We start from the raw sequence: 17,463 nt of genomic DNA on the forward strand, positions 1-17,463 counted from the left end.
GAGCTGGGAGGGGCTGTGATCACCAGAGTCCATTGGAGGAGCCGGGGATCCAAAGTCAGGAGGCTCCTGGGGGCTGGGCCTCTGCAGTCTCTGATTGGCTGGGCTGCGGGGAGCGGAGGGAAGCAGAGCAGAGCAATGCCTTCCTGTTGGGGATGGAGGGGGGTGTGTGTTCCCATTTGGGGTGATAACAACGCCCTGAGGGCAGGAGAGCTGAGCCTGCAAAGCCCGTCCCAACTCCAGCTTGAGCTCAGTTTCCTTCACTCCACCTAGGCAAGATGTCAGCGCCCTCGTCTCCAAGGTGAGCTCCGACCTGCGGAGCGCAAAGACGGTTCACATGCGTGAGCTCCGACCCACGGAGTGCAAAGATGGTTCACACGCGCGAGCTCCGACCTGAGGAGCGCAAAGACGGCTCACACACGTGAGCTCTGGTCTGCAGCAAATGGCACTCCTCAGGTGCCTTGAAAACACGCTTAGTTCTGGAAGAGGTACATGGGTGTAAGGAAGCCGCTGCGCCTTGAGAATGACTGAAGCATAGGGAATGCTCCTGTTTCACACGTGAATTAGGAGACTAAGGCCAGGGCAGGAGCCAGCCACAGTCACCCAGGAAATCAGACTGAGACGGGGGAGTGCACAGACCCCAGTGGCGGCCGGGGGAGGGGTGGACTGTTTCCAGCCCATTCCGGGGGGCCGCCCTGACTAGACCTCGGAGATCTGAGTAGGAAAGGCCACGAAGAGACCCCAGCCCCCACCTTCGGCGGGAGCTGAGGACCTCGGCCCCTGGGGACAGCACGAGTCACTGGTTCCTGGGTGCGCTCAGCGCAGAGGCGGCCCTGTGATGCGCGAGGCCTGGAAGACTCTCCTCTCCCCCACCGGCCTTGCTTGGCTGCAGCCAGCGCCGCCTTGCCCTCCGCAGGGCAGCCTTCCCTGTCTCGCAGGGAGGTGCCCATGCCATACGGGTGAGTCAGGCCAGGCCTGCCCCGCCTGGTGCAGACCGCGGTCTCCACTCAGGATGGAGCAGCGGAAAAGAAAGGCAGCGACCCCTGCCCTCGCTGGAGAGGAGACGTGAGGGTCAGAGACGGGGCAGGCTGGCCTGTGACAAGTGCCTGCAGGAGGTGCGGACAGCATGGGGAGGGCTTCCTGCATGGACACACAGCGACCCCCCCTCCCCCCAAAGGCTCATTCAGTCTTTGCACCTGTGAACCACTTCCTTCTAAACCCTTCGAGTTTGAAATCATGGTGACAGTGTTTGAAATCATGGTGACAGTGTTTCCAAGCCCTCGGGCCATCCCGACTCCGCCCGATACTCCCACAGTCTGAGACGGACCCTGGGGGCCTCCTTGCCGCCTGCTCTGCCCACCCCTCCCAGGGGTTCCAGCAAGAGCCTGAGGGGCGGGATTCGGGGACAGCCCTGCCCCCGGATGGTGGGGAGAGCCCAGGGACACAGTTGGCGGGAAGAGACACCAGGACTAGGAAGTGTATGTGATGCTTGGCGTTTATTTGCAAGACTGGGGCTGCATGAACACAGAAGGTGCTGTGGGGACCAACCCCTCCCTGGCCTGCCCCTTGGCTCTCGTAGCCTCAGATCAGGGTCCAGACACCGGCATGCACCCAGCCTGCCTGCCTGACGCAGCTCCCTGGAGGCAGCTGGCCTTGCCTGGCCCGGCCTCAGTCTGCGGTTCGCTGCAGGAGGTAGCCAGTGGGGGTCTGTGCCCCGGGGGCTTTGAGGAGCACAGAGGCCGCGGTGGGACCCCGAGCACAGCGGGGGGTGTGCGGTTTTCTCCATGGCATCCTTCTGATACCGGCTGGGGTCAACGCCTGGATGTGCTCGTGTTCCAGGTGAGCGTCATCTGACCCTGATGGCCAGGGAGGTGGCCAAACAGGCACGAGGGGCTCTGAGGGCAGGCCCCCGCCCGGGGTCCTCCTCAAGCCGACCCCCACTGCGCTGTCACCCTGCAGGGCCCAGGCTTCACCGGGCAAGTGCAAAGAGGGCGGGGGAAGTGGTACCCATGGAAGGTGTGTGTGGGCGCCCGTGGTTTCCATGGTGGTGGGGGCGTCTGGGGGGCCCAGAACATCAGACAGTGGTGGACCCCAAGAGTGGGAAGGTGGACACGCTATCCTCAAGAACCTGGGACGAGGACGCGCAGGCCGGGACGCAGCTGCACTCGTCCACATGGGTGTAGGTGTGCTGGAAGGCCGTCCCGTCGGGGCACTGCATGGTCACCACCTCCTGGTGGGTCCTGGTCTCCTGGCAGCAGGTGCAGCGGCACTGCCCAGCCTGCGCCTCCATGGAGTACCTGCAAACGCACGGCCCTCAGGACCTCCCCATCTACCCGGACTGCCCGCTCCTGGTCTCTCGGGGGTCCGGAGACAGTGGCCAGTTCCCTGAGCGCTCAGGGCTGCTCGTACTGGCCCAGACAGCACTCTGGGCCGCTGAGAACCCCCGCCTTCCCCAGCCAGGCCCCTCTTTCCCAAACCAGCTCCTCAAACTTGCAGACCATGGCAGACCCCTCCTCAGAACCTGCCCTGGGCCATCCAGCCAGGTCCAGACCCTTCCTCCTGCCTTTTCTGCCTGGGCTCACGGCTGGCCGTGGCCTGGGTTTCTGTGGGGTGGACTCTGCCAGCAGCTCTGCCCTGACAGTCCGGCTCAGGGAAGGCGCTGATTCTGCCCAGCCCCGAACGCAGGCAGACCTTCCAGTGGTAGCCCTGGTGCTCTGACCCCCGTGCCCCCCACCCCCAGCTGTCCCAGGCCTGGCTCTGGGGGATGGGGAGATTCAGGACTTGTGCAGGCCTGCTGGACGGCCCTTCCCTCTTCCCTGTCGCAAGCTGGGCCCTCCAGCCTCAGCCCCAGCGCAGGGTGTCTCTCCAAGGACAGGGTCACATGGGGCACTGGGTGGTGACCGCGTGTCTGGGCCGGGGGTGGAGGGCACGGGTGGCTCACCGGGACACTTCCGGGCAAGAGCCCTCGCAGAAAGAGACCCTGACGGCGGCCTGGGTGACGCAGCCCCGGTGTCGAAGGACCGTCATGTTGGCGTGGACCTGGCAGGCGTCTGCGCAGAGGAAAGGCGGTAGGGGCAGGTCTCCGAGGACCCACATAACCTCCCGCTCAGGGTGGGGTTCTAGCGGGCTCAGGCAACTTCGGGAGTCAGCGGGCAGAGCTGAGGGCGCTGAGGGGCAGGAAGGTGAGCCTCGACTTACCCGTTTGCACACAAGAGTAGCAGCAGCCAATTTTCTTGAGGATGCCCTGTGGGAGGAGGGTGCAGAGGCGGGGCTGGAGTGGGCGGGGCTCCTTGGAGGGTGGGCAGGGCTCCTTGGAGAGTGGGCGGGGCTCCTTGGTGGGTGGGTGGGGCTGGAGTGGGCGGGGCTCTGTGGTGGTTGGTTGAGGCTGGAATGGGCGGGGCTCCGTGGTGGGAGGTCGGGACCTTCTGGGAATGAACTCTGGGAATGGATGGGTGTGGGCTGTGGTGTGGGCGGGGCTGGAGTGGGCGGGGCTCCTTGGTGGGTGGATGGGGTCTCTGGTGATGGACTCGGGATGGGTCTGTGTGGGCTGTGATGTGGACCAGGCTTCTGTGCCAGGAGGCCAGCCTGGCTAGCCTGAGTCCAAGACACACACCTTGCAGGTGGACACGTCGGGGCAGACCACAGGCGTTGGGGTCAGCATAGGGGGTCCGTCCCTGGCCTGGCAGTGGTACTCCGTGCAGTTGTCCACTAGGCTGTTGACCCAGGTCTCGTTGAGCTGGAATGAAAGGGGGAGAATGGGTGGGGGCCGGGCTGGGGATTACCTGGTGGGCAGAGAGGAGCTGGCCAGGAGGGTCTCTTCAGGGCAGGGGCTGAGACTGAGTGCCCCCTTACCTGGACCAGCTGGCCATCCGGTGCGAGGCAGGCGGTCTGCACGCACTCCCCACAGCACTGCCCGGCCACCGTGGAGTACTCAAAGCCCTGGGGCAGAGGGGTGGTCACGTCCCACACCCAGCCCCCCTGCTCTCCGCCCACCCCGGAGCCCAGGGCTAGCCTCCTTGGCATCCCCTTTCCTCTGTGAAGCATGCCCCTGCCCAGCCGCAGGGTCCCCTCTTAGCCTTAGCCCTGCTCCCAGCACCTTCTCCAGTTCAGCCCTCCAGGAACGGATCCCGGCAGCCTACAGGTCCGCTCCCCACCCAATGCCCCGTGCCCCACCCTCCTGCTTCACTTCCTCCTTTTGGGAAGAAAAAGCCTTTGGGAAGAAAAAGCCTCTGCGAAGGCTGAGCTGGAGGCCCTCCCGGGGGTCCAGGATCCGGTGACAGGGCTCCCCAGGGCCCCGGCCCAGCCTCACCTGGAGGCAGGTGGTATTGCACGCCTTCTCCTCACACCACATGGTCGGGTCCCTGCTATCCGTGGACAGACAGGTGCACGTGTGGCATGGAGTGACCCCTTGGAAGGTCGCACCGACCTGCAGTGGACAGGGTGGGGGGAGGCGACCCTGAGAGGGCACCGGGGCCAGGGCACCTCCCTGTGCCCGTGAGACCCACAGAGTGGTCCCCTTCCTCTTCACACGGGATCACAGACGTGACCCTGGCTGAGCGCAGACCAGGGCATCGGGGACCCCGGGCGGGTGGGAGGGGCAGTCCTGCCCCAAAGCTCTTGGTGGGAGGCCCCGAAGCTAAGCTCCTAGTGGCTCTTGAAAGCAGCTGCCTCCAAAAGGCTCAGGGCCTCGACCCACCCGCTGTCGTGGTGAGAGGGGCACAGGGGTCCTCGGAGGACGTGCTGAGCCCGGAGCCCACCCTCCACCTGCCCCGACTGCCTGGCTGCGGAGCCCTTACCCCATAGAACGTGCCATTGAAGGTGCACAGCAGAGGGTCTGGAAGGAGAAGGGACGCTGAGCGCCTGCCGGGCGGCCCCCAGCCCCAGCCCCACCCCCCCACCCCCCAGCCCAGAGACTCACTGCAGCTGAAGGTGGGGCAACAGTCATCCTCCACCTGGGTGCGGACCAGCTTCTCTCCCGGCCTACACGCAGGTGGGCTCTGGGGGCACGTGCTTGCATTGCAGACTGCGGGAGAGTCAGGGGGCTGCCTGGGGTGTCCCTGCCCCCTCCTCCCACTACTGTGGTTCCCAGGGTAACATTGCCCCACACTGGACCAGAGAGGTCCTTTCCACAGGAGTTGATGGCTCTCTGTGGCCCTTCTGGACCACACTTTGTCACCTCCCCGGTCTTCCCCAAGACCCTGCCTGGTACCAGGGACACCAGAGGCCACCAGCTTCATTTTTAGGTGGAAAAGTGAAGGAGCAAGAGGCCCCCCACCTCGGGATCCAGCCTCAGCCCAGCCACAGGACCCCGAGGCACTCCTGTCCTGCCGGCCAGGTGGCCTGTGCCAGGCACCGGGCCACCCACCCGCCCACTGGGGTGCAGATCTCACCGCACAGAGTCTCCATGCAGCACGGTTTGTCCGCCAGAGGCCTGCTCACGGCCACGAAGCCGGCCTCGCTGCATTCCTGTGGCTGGTCTGGGGCCGGGCACTCCACAGGTGAGCACTGCACTGACACGGCGCCCTTGTCACACACGCAGTCCTGGCAGTTGCTGACCCACCGCTCTCCAGGCTGCAACAGACCAGGTCAGGGTCCCCCAGGGCTCCCGGCTGGTGCCCTGGCCTCTGGGGTCACGTCCAGCAGCAGGTCGGGCCCCAGCCTCCCTGTCCCGGGAGCAGCCGTGAGGCTGACGCGGCTCACACCTGGGTGTGCCACACCCACACCCACCCTGCCGCCCGACTCCGGGCAGAGCTGGGGCCCTGGGAGGGGAATGCCCGCCCTCCTCCCGCTCAAGCGAGGAGCCGGGCCGCCGAGGGCAGAGCACTCACGAATTTGGGAAGCCCGTCCGGTCCCACACAGGCTGCGAGGCAGGAATGGGGAGAAAGGGGTCAGTGGGAGCGCCGGGGTCAGGGCCCAGCCGGCCTGGCCACCCCTCCCCAGTGGAGGCCTTGTCTCCCTGCTTGGGTAGAAGCCCCTGGAGAGCTCAAGGGGGGTCACTTAGGAGGGGGCTCAGGAAGGCTCCAGGCCACGCTGTGCCGCCAGCAGGACTGCCCGCCCCGGGTCCCTCCCGCTCTCCAGGGCTGGGCGGGCCTGGCGCGGGGTGCTTACGGCACTCGGGCACGCAGATGTCCCTGTGGGAGTTGAAGAGGATGTGGCCCTCGGGACAGAAGCAGCCCTCTGCCAGCCCCACGCTCAGCGGGCTCTGGCTCCTGCAAGGCGACAGAGGCAGATTGAGGGGGAGGGCAGTGGGCATGGTGCAGGCCTGGGGTCAACCTCGGGTCCGGGGTAGGAGGTCGGGTTGGGGAAGGGCACCCCTGAGATCTGGAGCTGGGGTCCTGGAGCCTCGTGGGTCTCCTCCTGGCTCCCCACCAGGTCCTCCGGGCCGGCCTGGGAGGCCCGCTGTCCCCGCTGCTCTCTCCCTGTCAGCTGGGCTCACCTGGAGTCGCAGGACTCCGGCTGCACGGGGCCACACGACTTGTAGACCTTGGAGGGCGGGCAGGTGAGGTCTGGGGGCACACAGACAGGTGTCAAGCGGGCCGAGGAGGCCAGGGCCCCCGGCGGCCATGCCCAACTCACCGCACAGCCCGTGGGTGGCGTTGCGCCAGTCGGGGCAGACACCCCGGGAGCGGCAGAGCTCTGCGTAGGCCTCCAGGCTCTGGCAGAGCACCGCACGGCCGCGGCCGGGCCAGCAACTGTCACTGACACAGGCGTTGAAGTACGGGCCAGGGGGGATGAGGCTGTGGCACCCGGCGAAGACCCTGCAGGCAGGGCCCGTCAGAGGCTGGAGCAGAGGCCCCTCAGGGTGATGGCGCCTCCCGCCACCACCGCCCAGCCCGGCTGGAGGACTCACGGGCTCAGCATCAGCTCGCAGAGGGGCTCTGGGGGGCACGATGGCTGGACGGCAGGCGTGCTGGTTCCCGGCGAGAGGGGGCTGGTGGTTATGGGCAGGCCGGTGGGCACCCCGCAGCCCTCCCCACTGCTCTCGGAGACCAGCCAGGACCGGGCCATGTCCTGGCAGGTGCGGGCCATGGTGCCGTCGGGCCGGCGACATTCGTCCCTGCGGTTGTTGGTGCAGGTGCCTGGGGAGGGTGGGGTTCGAGGAGGGACACACACTGGACCATCTTCGCCTTCTCCCTTCATCCCACAACCTTCCCAGCAACTGCTCAGCTATCAAACAGGGCTTCCCACCGGGGCAGCTGCGGGGGCCGGGTGTGTGGGGGGGGGCCCCCCGGGAGCGGGCGGTGCACCCACAGTGGTGGTGCCAGCCCCTCACCACCCCCACAGGCGTCCTGCAGTTCCCGCTCACCGCACTGGCCCTCAGTGTTGTGATTGAAGCGGCTATACGAGAGCCGAGCCTGGAAGACCCGCCCGTTGAAGGTGATGCTGACACCGACGGCAGGAATATCAACACGCATTCCGGTGGCCCCGGTCAGGGTCACGGTCACGCCGTTCTTGCTGAAGCTCTGCCTCACCCGCGTTTGGTTCAACAGGATCTGGGGGCATGACCGGGGAACACGTGACAGAGGCCGCGCCTGCCTTTGGGGCTTTCCTCCCAGTGCTGGGCCCCCCTCCTTGGTACCCACGCCCTGAAGAGCAGATGCCCACCTCGGGCCGGAGTCAGGGTCGGTGTGTTTGGGTCCTGGGTGCTCTCGGCCTCAGGCACCCCTCATGCCCCTTCCCTGCCCTCTCTGGAGTCACCACGCCCGGGATCCCAGGTCCCGGTGTGCCCTCTGCCTTCCCCGAGGCCCCCAGGAGCTGCTCTCTGAGGGGAGGGGGACGTGATCTCTGTGCACCAGTCCCCCCCCAACCAGGTCAGGACCGGCCAGTGCCGCTCTGCTGCCCGCGCTCACCAGGCTTTCCTCTTGCCCACCAGCACCAGTGGAGGTGGAGAGGACGATGTCCATGGGCTGGTAGTGGATGCTCAGAGCGCGGGGGCAGTGGGCAGCGGCCTCACAGAAGCGGTTGTGCAGCAAGATGTGGAGGTTGCCGTAGCGTGGCTGGATCTCGCGCACGAGGACGTGGGTGCAGTTGTCCAGGAAGGAGTAGGAGGTGCCGTCGAAGGTCTCGTAGTGGGCGCCCCCCCAGCCACTGCAGACGCCTGCAGGCGTGGACGAGCCTTACCCAGTGCCACCAGGAGCTACCACCTTGGGGGTCGCTCAGCCCCAGGGGCCTCCATCCCTCCTTCAGGACACGAGTGGACCCGGTTGGATGGGGAGTCCCCCCAGACGTGTCCACTCAGAGCCTGTGACGTGACCTCCTTTTGGGGGAAGGAGGGTCTCTACAGCTGTGATTAAGTGAAGGCTTGTGGGGGGAGTCATCCTGGATGACCGGGAAGCCCTCAATCCAATGACAAGGGTCCTTCTAAGAGACAGGGAAGAAGCTGCGTGATGACTGGGTGGAGATGGGGCCACAGCCCAGGTGCGCCCAGGGCCCCAAGTCTGGAGGGCCAGGCAGCACCCCCCACCTTTAAAGCTTTGGGGACAGCACGGTCCCTCTGACTCCTTGATCTCAGACTTCTGGCCTCCAGGACCACAAGAGAATGAACTCCTTCTGTTTTAAGATGCCTGGCTGGGGGGGTCATTTGTTTCGGCCACCCCAGGACCCTCAGGACTGTAAGACCACCCACCTCCTCCCGCGTGCCATTCTGTTGTGAAAGCTGCTCAGGACCCTCAGGATGCGACCCCCTTGGAGCTCCTCACCTTCACCCCTACTCTCCCTGCTCTTAGAAACCCCTGGGTTCCCTTCAAACTGTCAAGCCTGATGGGGATGGGCCCAGGAGCCCCAGGCCTAGGGCATGGGGTGTGTGTGCATGTCTCAAATTCCACCAGCCTTCCCCCCACCCGGAACCAAGGGCGGGCACTCACACTCGCACTCGTAGTGGTAGTCACAGGGATGGCTCTGATTCTGCACCTTCACGGGCAGGTGCCCGTTCACACAGGTGATGCTCTTCATCGGCCGTGGTCCCAGCAGGATGATACGGTTGTCACCTTCACAACGGGCCACCGTGCAGTCCTCCAGGAACCAGGACTCATTCACCTGTGAGAGACAGCACAGCACTCACGGGGTGGGCTGGCAGGACCCCTTCTCACTGCCCCCACCTCAGCCTCGGGAACCCTCCCCTCCAGCCTGGGGCAGGGCAGCCGCTGCCTCCTGGCTGAACTCGGACCCCGCGTGCTTTCCTCCAGCCAGAGCAACCCGTGGAATGGCCACTGAGGGCTGGGGGTGTGCCATCAACCTTGACGGGTGCCCCGGGCCCCATGCACACGGAAAGGCCTGGCAGGTCATGGTGGAGGTGGGAGGCACACCTTTCGAGGAGGGATTGTGCGATCACAGCCGACAACTGGGGTGGTTGGGGGCACAGAGGCTGAGGTTCCTGGGGGTGAGGAGGTAGGGCAGGTGCCCTGGAAGCGGTCAAGGTCACAGTGCTGGTTGCAGATGGCTAAGAAGGGGCAGCCTGCCCCATCTGTCTTGTTGTAGACAATGTCCCCTGCAAGGTCAGAGACAACAGGTCAGCCAATGTGGGGCAAAAGGGTATGATACAATCAAGGTAACCAAACCAGGGAGGAGGTCTGCAGGAGGGGGTGCCACTTCACGTACCTGGTAGGAAGAACTTCCCAAAGGCGTGACAAAGGCAGGGCGTGGTGGGCCCAGATGAGGTTGGGGGGACAACGGAGGGCATCAGGCTGCCAGAGGTCTCTGAGGACCAGGACGGGGTAGTGGGTGGAGACCCAGGAGTAGTCGATAAGGGGGAGGTCAACAGGTGACCTGTGGGAGAGATACTGGACAAGCCTGGCTTGGTGGTCATGGGTGAGGACCCCGGGAAGGCAGAGGGACTAGAGATGGACACCCTCTCGGTGGTCCCCATGGAGGAGGGAGCTGTCACACTGGTGGGGGTAGGGACCCTTTCTGAGGTCGCTGTGGAGGAGGGTCCTGTCACACTGGTGGGGGTGGAGGTCCCCTCAGTGGTCACTTTGGAGGAGGGTCCTGTCACACTGGTAGGGGTGGAGGTCCTCTCGGTGGTCACGGTGGAGGAGGGTCCTGTCACACTGGTGGGGGTGGAGACCCTTTCTGAGGTTGCTGTGGAGGAGGGTCCTGTCCCACTCGTGGGGGTGAAGACCCTCTCTGTGGTCCCTGAGGAGGGAGCTGTCACACTGGTCGGGGTGGAGGTCCTCTCAGTGGTCCCCATGGAGAAGGGAGCTGTCACACTCGTGGGCGTGGAGACCCTTTCTGAGGTCGCTGTGGAGGAGGGTCCTGTCACACTGGTGGGGGTGGAGGTCCTCTCGGTGGTCACGGTGGAGGAGGGTCCTGTCACACTGGTGGGGGTGGAGACCCTTTCTGAGGTTGCTGTAGAGGAGAGTACTGTCCTACTCGTGGGGGTAGAGACCCTCTCTGTGGTCCCTGAGGAGGGAGCTGTCACACTGGTGGGGGTGGATGTCCCCTCAGTGGTCGCTTTGGAGGAGGGTCCTGTCACACTGGTGGGGGTGGAGGTCCTCTCAGTTATACCCGTGGAGAAGGGAGCTGTCACACTGGTGGGGGTGGAGGTCCCCTCAGTGGTCGCTTTGGAGGGAGGTCCTGTCACACTGGTGGGGGTGGAGGTCCTCCTGCTGGTCGCTGTGAAGAAGGGAGCTGTCACACTCGTGGGCGTGGAGACCCTCTCTGAGGTTGCTGTGGAGGAGGGTCCTGTCACACTCGTGGGGGTGGAGGTCCTCTCAGTGTTCCCCATGGAGAAGGGAGCTGTCACACTAGTGGAGGTGGATGTCCCCTCAGTGGTCGCTTTGGAGGGAGGTCCTGTCACACTGGTGGGGATGAGGGTCCTCTCAGTGGTCGCTGTGGAGGAAGGTCTTGTCACACTGATGCGGGTGGAGGTACTCTCAGTGGTCCCTGTGGAGAAGGGAACTGTCACAGTGGTGAGGGTGGAGGTCCCCTCAGTGGTCGCTTTGGAGGGGGGTCCTGTCACAGTGGTGGGTGTGGAGGTCCTCTCTGTGGTCGCTGTGGAGGAAGGTCCTGTCACACTGGTGGGGGTGGAGACCCTCTCAGTGGTCGATGTGGAGGAAGGTCCTGTCACTGTGATGGGCGTGGAGACCCTTTCTGAGGTCGCTGTGGAGGAAGGTCCTGTCACACTGGTGGGGGTGGAGGTCCTCTCTGTGGTCGCTCTGGAGGAGGGTCCTGTCACACTGGAGGGCGTGGAGACCGTCACAGTGGTTACTGTGGAGGACGGAGTTGTCACATTGGTGGAGGTGGAGGTTCTCTGTGTGGTTGCTGTGGAGGAAAGTCCTGTCAAACTGGTGGGGGTGGAGACCCTCTTGGTGGTCGCTGTGGAGGAAGGTTCTGTCACTGTGGTGGGCGTAGAGACCCTTTCTGAGGTCACTGTGGAGGAGGGTACTGTCACACTCGTGGGGGCAGAGGTCCTCTCTGTGGTCACTGTGGAGGAGGGTCCTGTCACACTGGTGGGGGGGTGGAGGTCCTCTCGGTGGTCGCTGTGGAGGAAGGTCCTGTCACTATGGTGGGCGTGGAGACCCTTTCTGAGGTTGCTGTGGAGGAGGGTCCTGTCACACTGGTGGGGGCGGAGGTCCTCTCGGTGGTCACTGTGGAGGAGGGTCCTGTCACTGTGGTGGGCGTGGAGACCCTTTCTGAGGTCGCTGTGGAGGAGGGTCCTGTCACACTGGTGGGGGCGGAGGTCCTCTCGGTGGTCACTGTGGAGGAGGGTCCTGTCACTGTGGTGGGCGTGGAGACCCTTTCTGAGGTCGCTGTGGAGGAGGGTACTGTCACACTCGTGGGGGCGGAGGTCCTCTCTGTGGTCGCTGTGGAGGAGGGTCCTGTCACACTGGTGGGGGTGGAGGTCCTCTCGGTGGTCGCTGTGGAGGAAGGTCCTGTCACTATGGTGGGCGTGGAGACCCTTTCTGAGGTTGCTATGGAAGAGGGTCCTGTCACACTGGTGGGGGCGGAGGTCCTCTCGGTGGTCGCTGTGGAGGAGGATCCTGCCCCGCTGTGGAGGAGGGTCCTGTCACACTGGAGGGGGTGGAGGTTCTCTGTGTCGTTGCTGTGGGAGGAAGGTCCTGTCACACTGGTGGGGGGGAAACCCCCTCTTGGTGGTCGCGGGAGGAAGGTCCTGTCATGTGGTGGGCTGGAGCCCCCCTTTTCTGAGGTACTTGGAGGGGGGTCCGCACAGGGGAAGGGTGGAGCCCATCGCAGTTTACTGTGGAGGACGGAGTTGTCCCCTGGGGGGTGGAGGTCCTGTTGGTTTCTTGGAAAAAGTCCGTCACTTGGTGGAGTGGAGACCCTCTCAGTGGTCCTGTGGGGGAAGGTCTGTCACTGTGATGGGCGGGGAGACCCTTTCTGAGGGTCACTTTTGAAGGAGGGTCCTGTCACACTGGGGGGGGGCGGAGGCCCTCGGGGTCCTGTGGAGGAGAACCTTCACAGGGTGGGGGTGGGAGCCCCGGGTGGGCTGTGGGGGAAAGGGGCCTGTCAAAAGGTGGGATGGAGGTCCTCTTGGGGGCTGTGGAGGAGGGCCCTGTCACTGTGGTGGGCTGGAGACCCTTTTCTGTGGAACGCTGGGGAGGGGGTCCTACACACTGTGGGGGGGGGGGCCCTTTCCTGGGGCGCGGGAGGGGGGTCCTGTCACTGTGGGGGGCGTGGAGACCCTTCGTGGTCGCTGGGGAGGAGGGTCCTTCACACTGGTGGGGGCGGGGGTCCTCTCGGGTCGCGTGGAGGGGGCCGCACACTCGTGGGGGCAAGGTCCCTCTGGGTCGTGTGGGGGGAGGTCCTGTCACACTGTGGGGGGGGGGGTCCTCTCTGTGGTCGCTGTGGGGGAAAGGTCCTGTAAAACCCTGGTGGGGGCGAGGCCCTTTTCCAGGGGTTGCTTGGAGGAAGGTCCTGCATTTGGTGGGGTGGTAACCCTTTCTGTGGTCGCGTGGAGGGGACCGCACACTGGGGGGGGTGGAGGTCCTCTCTGTGGTCGCTGTGGAGGAGGGCCCTTTTCACCTGGGGGGGGCGGGGTCCCTCTGGGGTCGCTGGGGAGGAGGGCCCGTCACACTCGTGGGGCGGAGGTCCTCTCTTGGTCGCTGTGGAGGAGGCCCTGTCACATCGTGGGGGTGGGGGCCTCTCGTGGTCGCTGTGGAGAGGGTCCTGTCCCCACTGGGGGCGGAGGCCCTCTGTGGTCGCTGGGAGGAGGGTCCTGTCACAACTGGAGGGGGTGGAGGTCCTCTCAGTGTCCTGTGGAGAGGCCGGGTCAGGTCATGAGGGGTGGAGGCACCCTTTCTAGAGGGATGTGGATCAAGCCGACCACACTGGGGTGAGTTGGGCGGCAGAGTGCTGAGGTTCTGGGGTGAGGAGGTAGGCAGGTGCCCTGGAGCGGTCCAGTCACAGTGCTGGTTGCAGTGGCTAAGAAGGGCGCCTGCCCATCTGTGTCTGTGTAGACAGTGTCCCCTGCAAGGTCAGGACAACAGGTCAGCCAATGTGGGGCAAAAGGGTATGATACAATCAAGGTAACCAAACCAGGGAGGAGGTCTGCAGGAGGGGGTGCCACTTCACGTACCTGGTAGGAAGAACTTCCCAAAGGCGTGACAAAGGCAGGGCGTGGTGGGCCCAGATGAGGTTGGGGGGACAACGGAGGGCATCAGGCTGCCAGAGGTCTCTGAGGACCAGGACGGGGTAGTGGGTGGAGACCCAGGAGTAGTCGATAAGGGGGAGGTCAACAGGTGACCTGTGGGAGAGATACTGGACAAGCCTGGCTTGGTGGTCATGGGTGAGGACCCCGGGAAGGCAGAGGGACTAGAGATGGACACCCTCTCGGTGGTCCCCATGGAGGAGGGAGCTGTCACACTGGTGGGGGTAGGGACCCTTTCTGAGGTCGCTGTGGAGGAGGGTCCTGTCACACTGGTGGGGGTGGAGGTCCCCTCAGTGGTCACTTTGGAGGAGGGTCCTGTCACACTGGTAGGGGTGGAGGTCCTCTCGGTGGTCACGGTGGAGGAGGGTCCTGTCACACTGGTGGGGGTGGAGACCCTTTCTGAGGTTGCTGTGGAGGAGGGTCCTGTCCCACTCGTGGGGGTGAAGACCCTCTCTGTGGTCCCTGAGGAGGGAGCTGTCACACTGGTCGGGGTGGAGGTCCTCTCAGTGGTCCCCATGGAGAAGGGAGCTGTCACACTCGTGGGCGTGGAGACCCTTTCTGAGGTCGCTGTGGAGGAGGGTCCTGTCACACTGGTGGGGGTGGAGGTCCTCTCAGTGGTCGCTGTGGAGGAGGGTCCTGTCACACTGGTGGGGGTGGAGGTCCTCTCGGTGGTCACGGTGGAGGAGGGTCCTGTCACACTGGTGGGGGTGGAGACCCTTTCTGAGGTTGCTGTAGAGGAGAGTACTGTCCTACTCGTGGGGGTAGAGACCCTCTCTGTGGTCCCTGAGGAGGGAGCTGTCACACTGGTGGGGGTGGATGTCCCCTCAGTGGTCGCTTTGGAGGAGGGTCCTGTCACACTGGTGGGGGTGGAGGTCCTCTCAGTTATACCCGTGGAGAAGGGAGCTGTCACACTGGTGGGGGTGGAGGTCCCCTCAGTGGTCGCTTTGGAGGGAGGTCCTGTCACACTGGTGGGGGTGGAGGTCCTCCTGCTGGTCGCTGTGAAGAAGGGAGCTGTCACACTCGTGGGCGTGGAGACCCTCTCTGAGGTTGCTGTGGAGGAGGGTCCTGTCACACTCGTGGGGGTGGAGGTCCTCTCAGTGTTCCCCATGGAGAAGGGAGCTGTCACACTAGTGGAGGTGGATGTCCCCTCAGTGGTCGCTTTGGAGGGAGGTCCTGTCACACTGGTGGGGATGAGGGTCCTCTCAGTGGTCGCTGTGGAGGAAGGTCTTGTCACACTGATGGGGGTGGAGGTACTCTCAGTGGTCCCTGTGGAGAAGGGAACTGTCACAGTGGTGAGGGTGGAGGTCCCCTCAGTGGTCGCTTTGGAGGGGGGTCCTGTCAAAGTGGTGGGTGTGGAGGTCCTCTCGGTGGTTGCTGTGGGGGAGGGTCCTGTCACAGTGGTGGGTGTGGAGGTCTTCTCTGTGGTCGCTGTGGAGGAAGGTCCTGTCACACTGGTGGGGGTGGAGACCCTCTCAGTGGTCGATGTGGAGGAAGGTCCTGTCACTGTGATGGGCGTGGAGACCCTTTCTGAGGTCGCTGTGGAGGAAGGTCCTGTCACACTGGTGGGGGTGGAGGTCCTCTCTGTGGTCGCTCTGGAGGAGGGTCCTGTCACACTGGAGGGCGTGGAGACCGTCACAGTGGTTACTGTGGAGGACGGAGTTGTCACATTGGTGGAGGTGGAGGTTCTCTGTGTGGTTGCTGTGGAGGAAAGTCCTGTCAAACTGGTGGGGGTGGAGACCCTCTTGGTGGTCGCTGTGGAGGAAGGTTCTGTCACTGTGGTGGGCGTAGAGACCCTTTCTGAGGTCACTGTGGAGGAGGGTACTGTCACACTCGTGGGGGCAGAGGTCCTCTCTGTGGTCACTGTGGAGGAGGGTCCTGTCACACTGGTGGGGGTGGAGGTCCTCTCGGTGGTCGCTGTGGAGGAAGGTCCTGTCACTATGGTGGGCGTGGAGACCCTTTCTGAGGTTGCTGTGGAGGAGGGTCCTGTCACACTGGTGGGGGCGGAGGTCCTCTCGGTGGTCACTGTGGAGGAGGGTCCTGTCACTGTGGTGGGCGTGGAGACCCTTTCTGAGGTCGCTGTGGAGGAGGGTCCTGTCACACTGGTGGGGGCGGAGGTCCTCTCGGTGGTCACTGTGGAGGAGGGTCCTGTCACTGTGGTGGGCGTGGAGACCCTTTCTGAGGTCGCTGTGGAGGAGGGTACTGTCACACTCGTGGGGGCGGAGGTCCTCTCGGTGGTCGCTGTGGAGGAAGGTCCTGTCACTATGGTGGGCGTGGAGACCCTTTCTGAGGTTGCTATGGAAGAGGGTCCTGTCACACTGGTGGGGGCGGAGGTCCTCTCGGTGGTCACTGTGGAGGAGGGTCCTGTCACACTAGTGGGGGTGGAAGTACTCTCTGTGGTTGCTGTGGAGGAGGGTCCTGTCACACTGGAGGAGGTGGAGACCATCGCAGTGGTTACTGTGGAGGACGGAGTTGTCACACTGGTGGGGGTGGAGGTTCTCTGTGTGGTTTCTGTGGAAGAAGGTCCTGTCACACTGGTGGGAGTGGAGACCCTCTCAGTGGTCGCTGTGGAGGAAGGTCCTGTCACTGTGATGGGCGTGGAGACCCTTTCTGAGGTCACTGTGGAGGAGGGTCCTGTCACACTGGTGGGGGCGGAGGTCCTCTCTGTGGTCGCTGTGGAGGAGAATCCTGTCACAGTGGTGGGGGTGGAGACCCTCTTGGTGGTCGCTGTGGAGGAAGGTCCTGTCACACTGGTGGGAGTGGAGGTCCTCTCTGTGGTCGCTGTGGAGGAGGGTCCTGTCACTGTGGTGGGCGTGGAGATCCTTTCTGTGGACGCTGTGGAGGAGGGTCCTATCACACTGGTGGGGGCGGAGGTCCTCTCTGTGGTCGCTGTGGAGGAGGGTCCTGTCACTGTGGTGGGCGTGGAGATCCTTTCTGTGGTCGCTGTGGAGGAGGGTCCTGTCACACTGGTGGGGGCGGAGGTCCTCTCTGTGGTCGCTGTGGAGGAGGGTCCTGTCACACTCGTGGGGGCAGAGGTCCTCTCTGTGGTCGCTGTGGAGGAGGATCCTGTCACACTGGTGGGGGCGGAGGTCCTCTCTGTGGTCGCTGTGGAGGAAGGTCCTGTCACACTGGTGGGGGCGGAGGTCCTCTCAGTGGTTGCTGTGGAGGAAGGTCCTGTCACTGTGGTGGGCGTGGAGACCCTTTCTGTGGTCGCTGTGGAGGAGGATCCTGTCACACTGGTGGGGGTGGAGGTCCTCTCTGTGGTCGCTGTGGAGGAGGGTCCTGTCACACTGGTGGGGGCGGAGGTCCTCTCTGTGGTCGCTGTGGAGGAGGGTCCTGTCACACTCGTGGGGGCGGAGGTCCTCTCTGTGGTCGCTGTGGAGGAGGGTCCTGTCACACTCGTGGGGGTGGAGGTCCTCTCTGTGGTCGCTGTGGAGGAGGGTCCTGTCACACTGGTGGGGGCGGAGGTCCTCTCTGTGGTCGCTGTGGAGGAGGGTCCTGTCACACTGGTGGGGGTGGAGGTCCTCTCTGTGGTCGCTGTGGAGGAGGGTCCTGTCACTGTGATGGGCGTGGAGACCCTTTCTGAGGTCACTGTGGAGGAAGGTCCTGTCACACTGGTAGGGGCGGAGGTCCTCTCTGTGGTCGCTGTGGAGGAGGGTCCTGTCACACTGGTGGGGGCGGAGGTCCTCTCTGTGGTCGCTGTGGAGGAGGGTCCTGTCACACTGGTGGGGGCGGAGGTCCTCTCTGTGGTCGCTGTGGAGGAGGGTCCTGTCACACTGGTGGGGGCGGAGGTCCTCTCTGTGGTCACTGTGGAGGAGGGTCCTGTCACACTGGTGGGAGTGGAGGTCCTCCTCTGTGGTCGC

At 64.3% G+C, this 17,463-nt stretch overlaps 1 protein-coding gene across 1 annotated transcript in view; it reads right to left on the reverse strand.

The window, feature by feature from the left end:
* Positions 1–1,474: 1,474 nt before the first annotated feature.
* MUC5B (mucin 5B, oligomeric mucus/gel-forming) overlaps positions 1,475–17,463 on the reverse strand; it is a 41,035-nt gene continuing 25,046 nt past the window's right edge. The window contains 32 exon segments of the mRNA XM_070457093.1: positions 1,475–1,777; positions 1,939–1,972; positions 1,975–2,054; positions 2,139–2,295; positions 2,340–2,389; positions 2,945–3,036; positions 3,626–3,733; positions 3,850–3,936; positions 4,307–4,423; positions 4,794–4,831; positions 4,916–5,020; positions 5,388–5,568; positions 5,826–5,857; positions 6,106–6,206; positions 6,434–6,503; positions 6,574–6,755; positions 6,848–7,076; positions 7,304–7,490; positions 7,848–8,095; positions 8,862–9,033; positions 9,303–9,484; positions 9,595–9,693; positions 9,883–10,074; positions 10,235–10,310; positions 11,515–11,636; positions 11,731–11,983; positions 12,979–13,209; positions 13,361–13,422; positions 13,532–14,065; positions 14,172–14,301; positions 14,676–14,830; positions 14,939–17,453. Of these exon segments, the coding sequence (XP_070313194.1) occupies positions 1,666–1,777; positions 1,939–1,972; positions 1,975–2,054; positions 2,139–2,295; positions 2,340–2,389; positions 2,945–3,036; positions 3,626–3,733; positions 3,850–3,936; positions 4,307–4,423; positions 4,794–4,831; positions 4,916–5,020; positions 5,388–5,568; positions 5,826–5,857; positions 6,106–6,206; positions 6,434–6,503; positions 6,574–6,755; positions 6,848–7,076; positions 7,304–7,490; positions 7,848–8,095; positions 8,862–9,033; positions 9,303–9,484; positions 9,595–9,693; positions 9,883–10,074; positions 10,235–10,310; positions 11,515–11,636; positions 11,731–11,983; positions 12,979–13,209; positions 13,361–13,422; positions 13,532–14,065; positions 14,172–14,301; positions 14,676–14,830; positions 14,939–17,453 (6,933 nt within the window). The 3' untranslated portion in view covers positions 1,475–1,665.

This window comes from Odocoileus virginianus, chromosome 28 (genome assembly GCF_023699985.2).
Source record: "Odocoileus virginianus isolate 20LAN1187 ecotype Illinois chromosome 28, Ovbor_1.2, whole genome shotgun sequence".
NCBI classification, from domain to species: domain Eukaryota; kingdom Metazoa; phylum Chordata; class Mammalia; order Artiodactyla; family Cervidae; genus Odocoileus; species Odocoileus virginianus.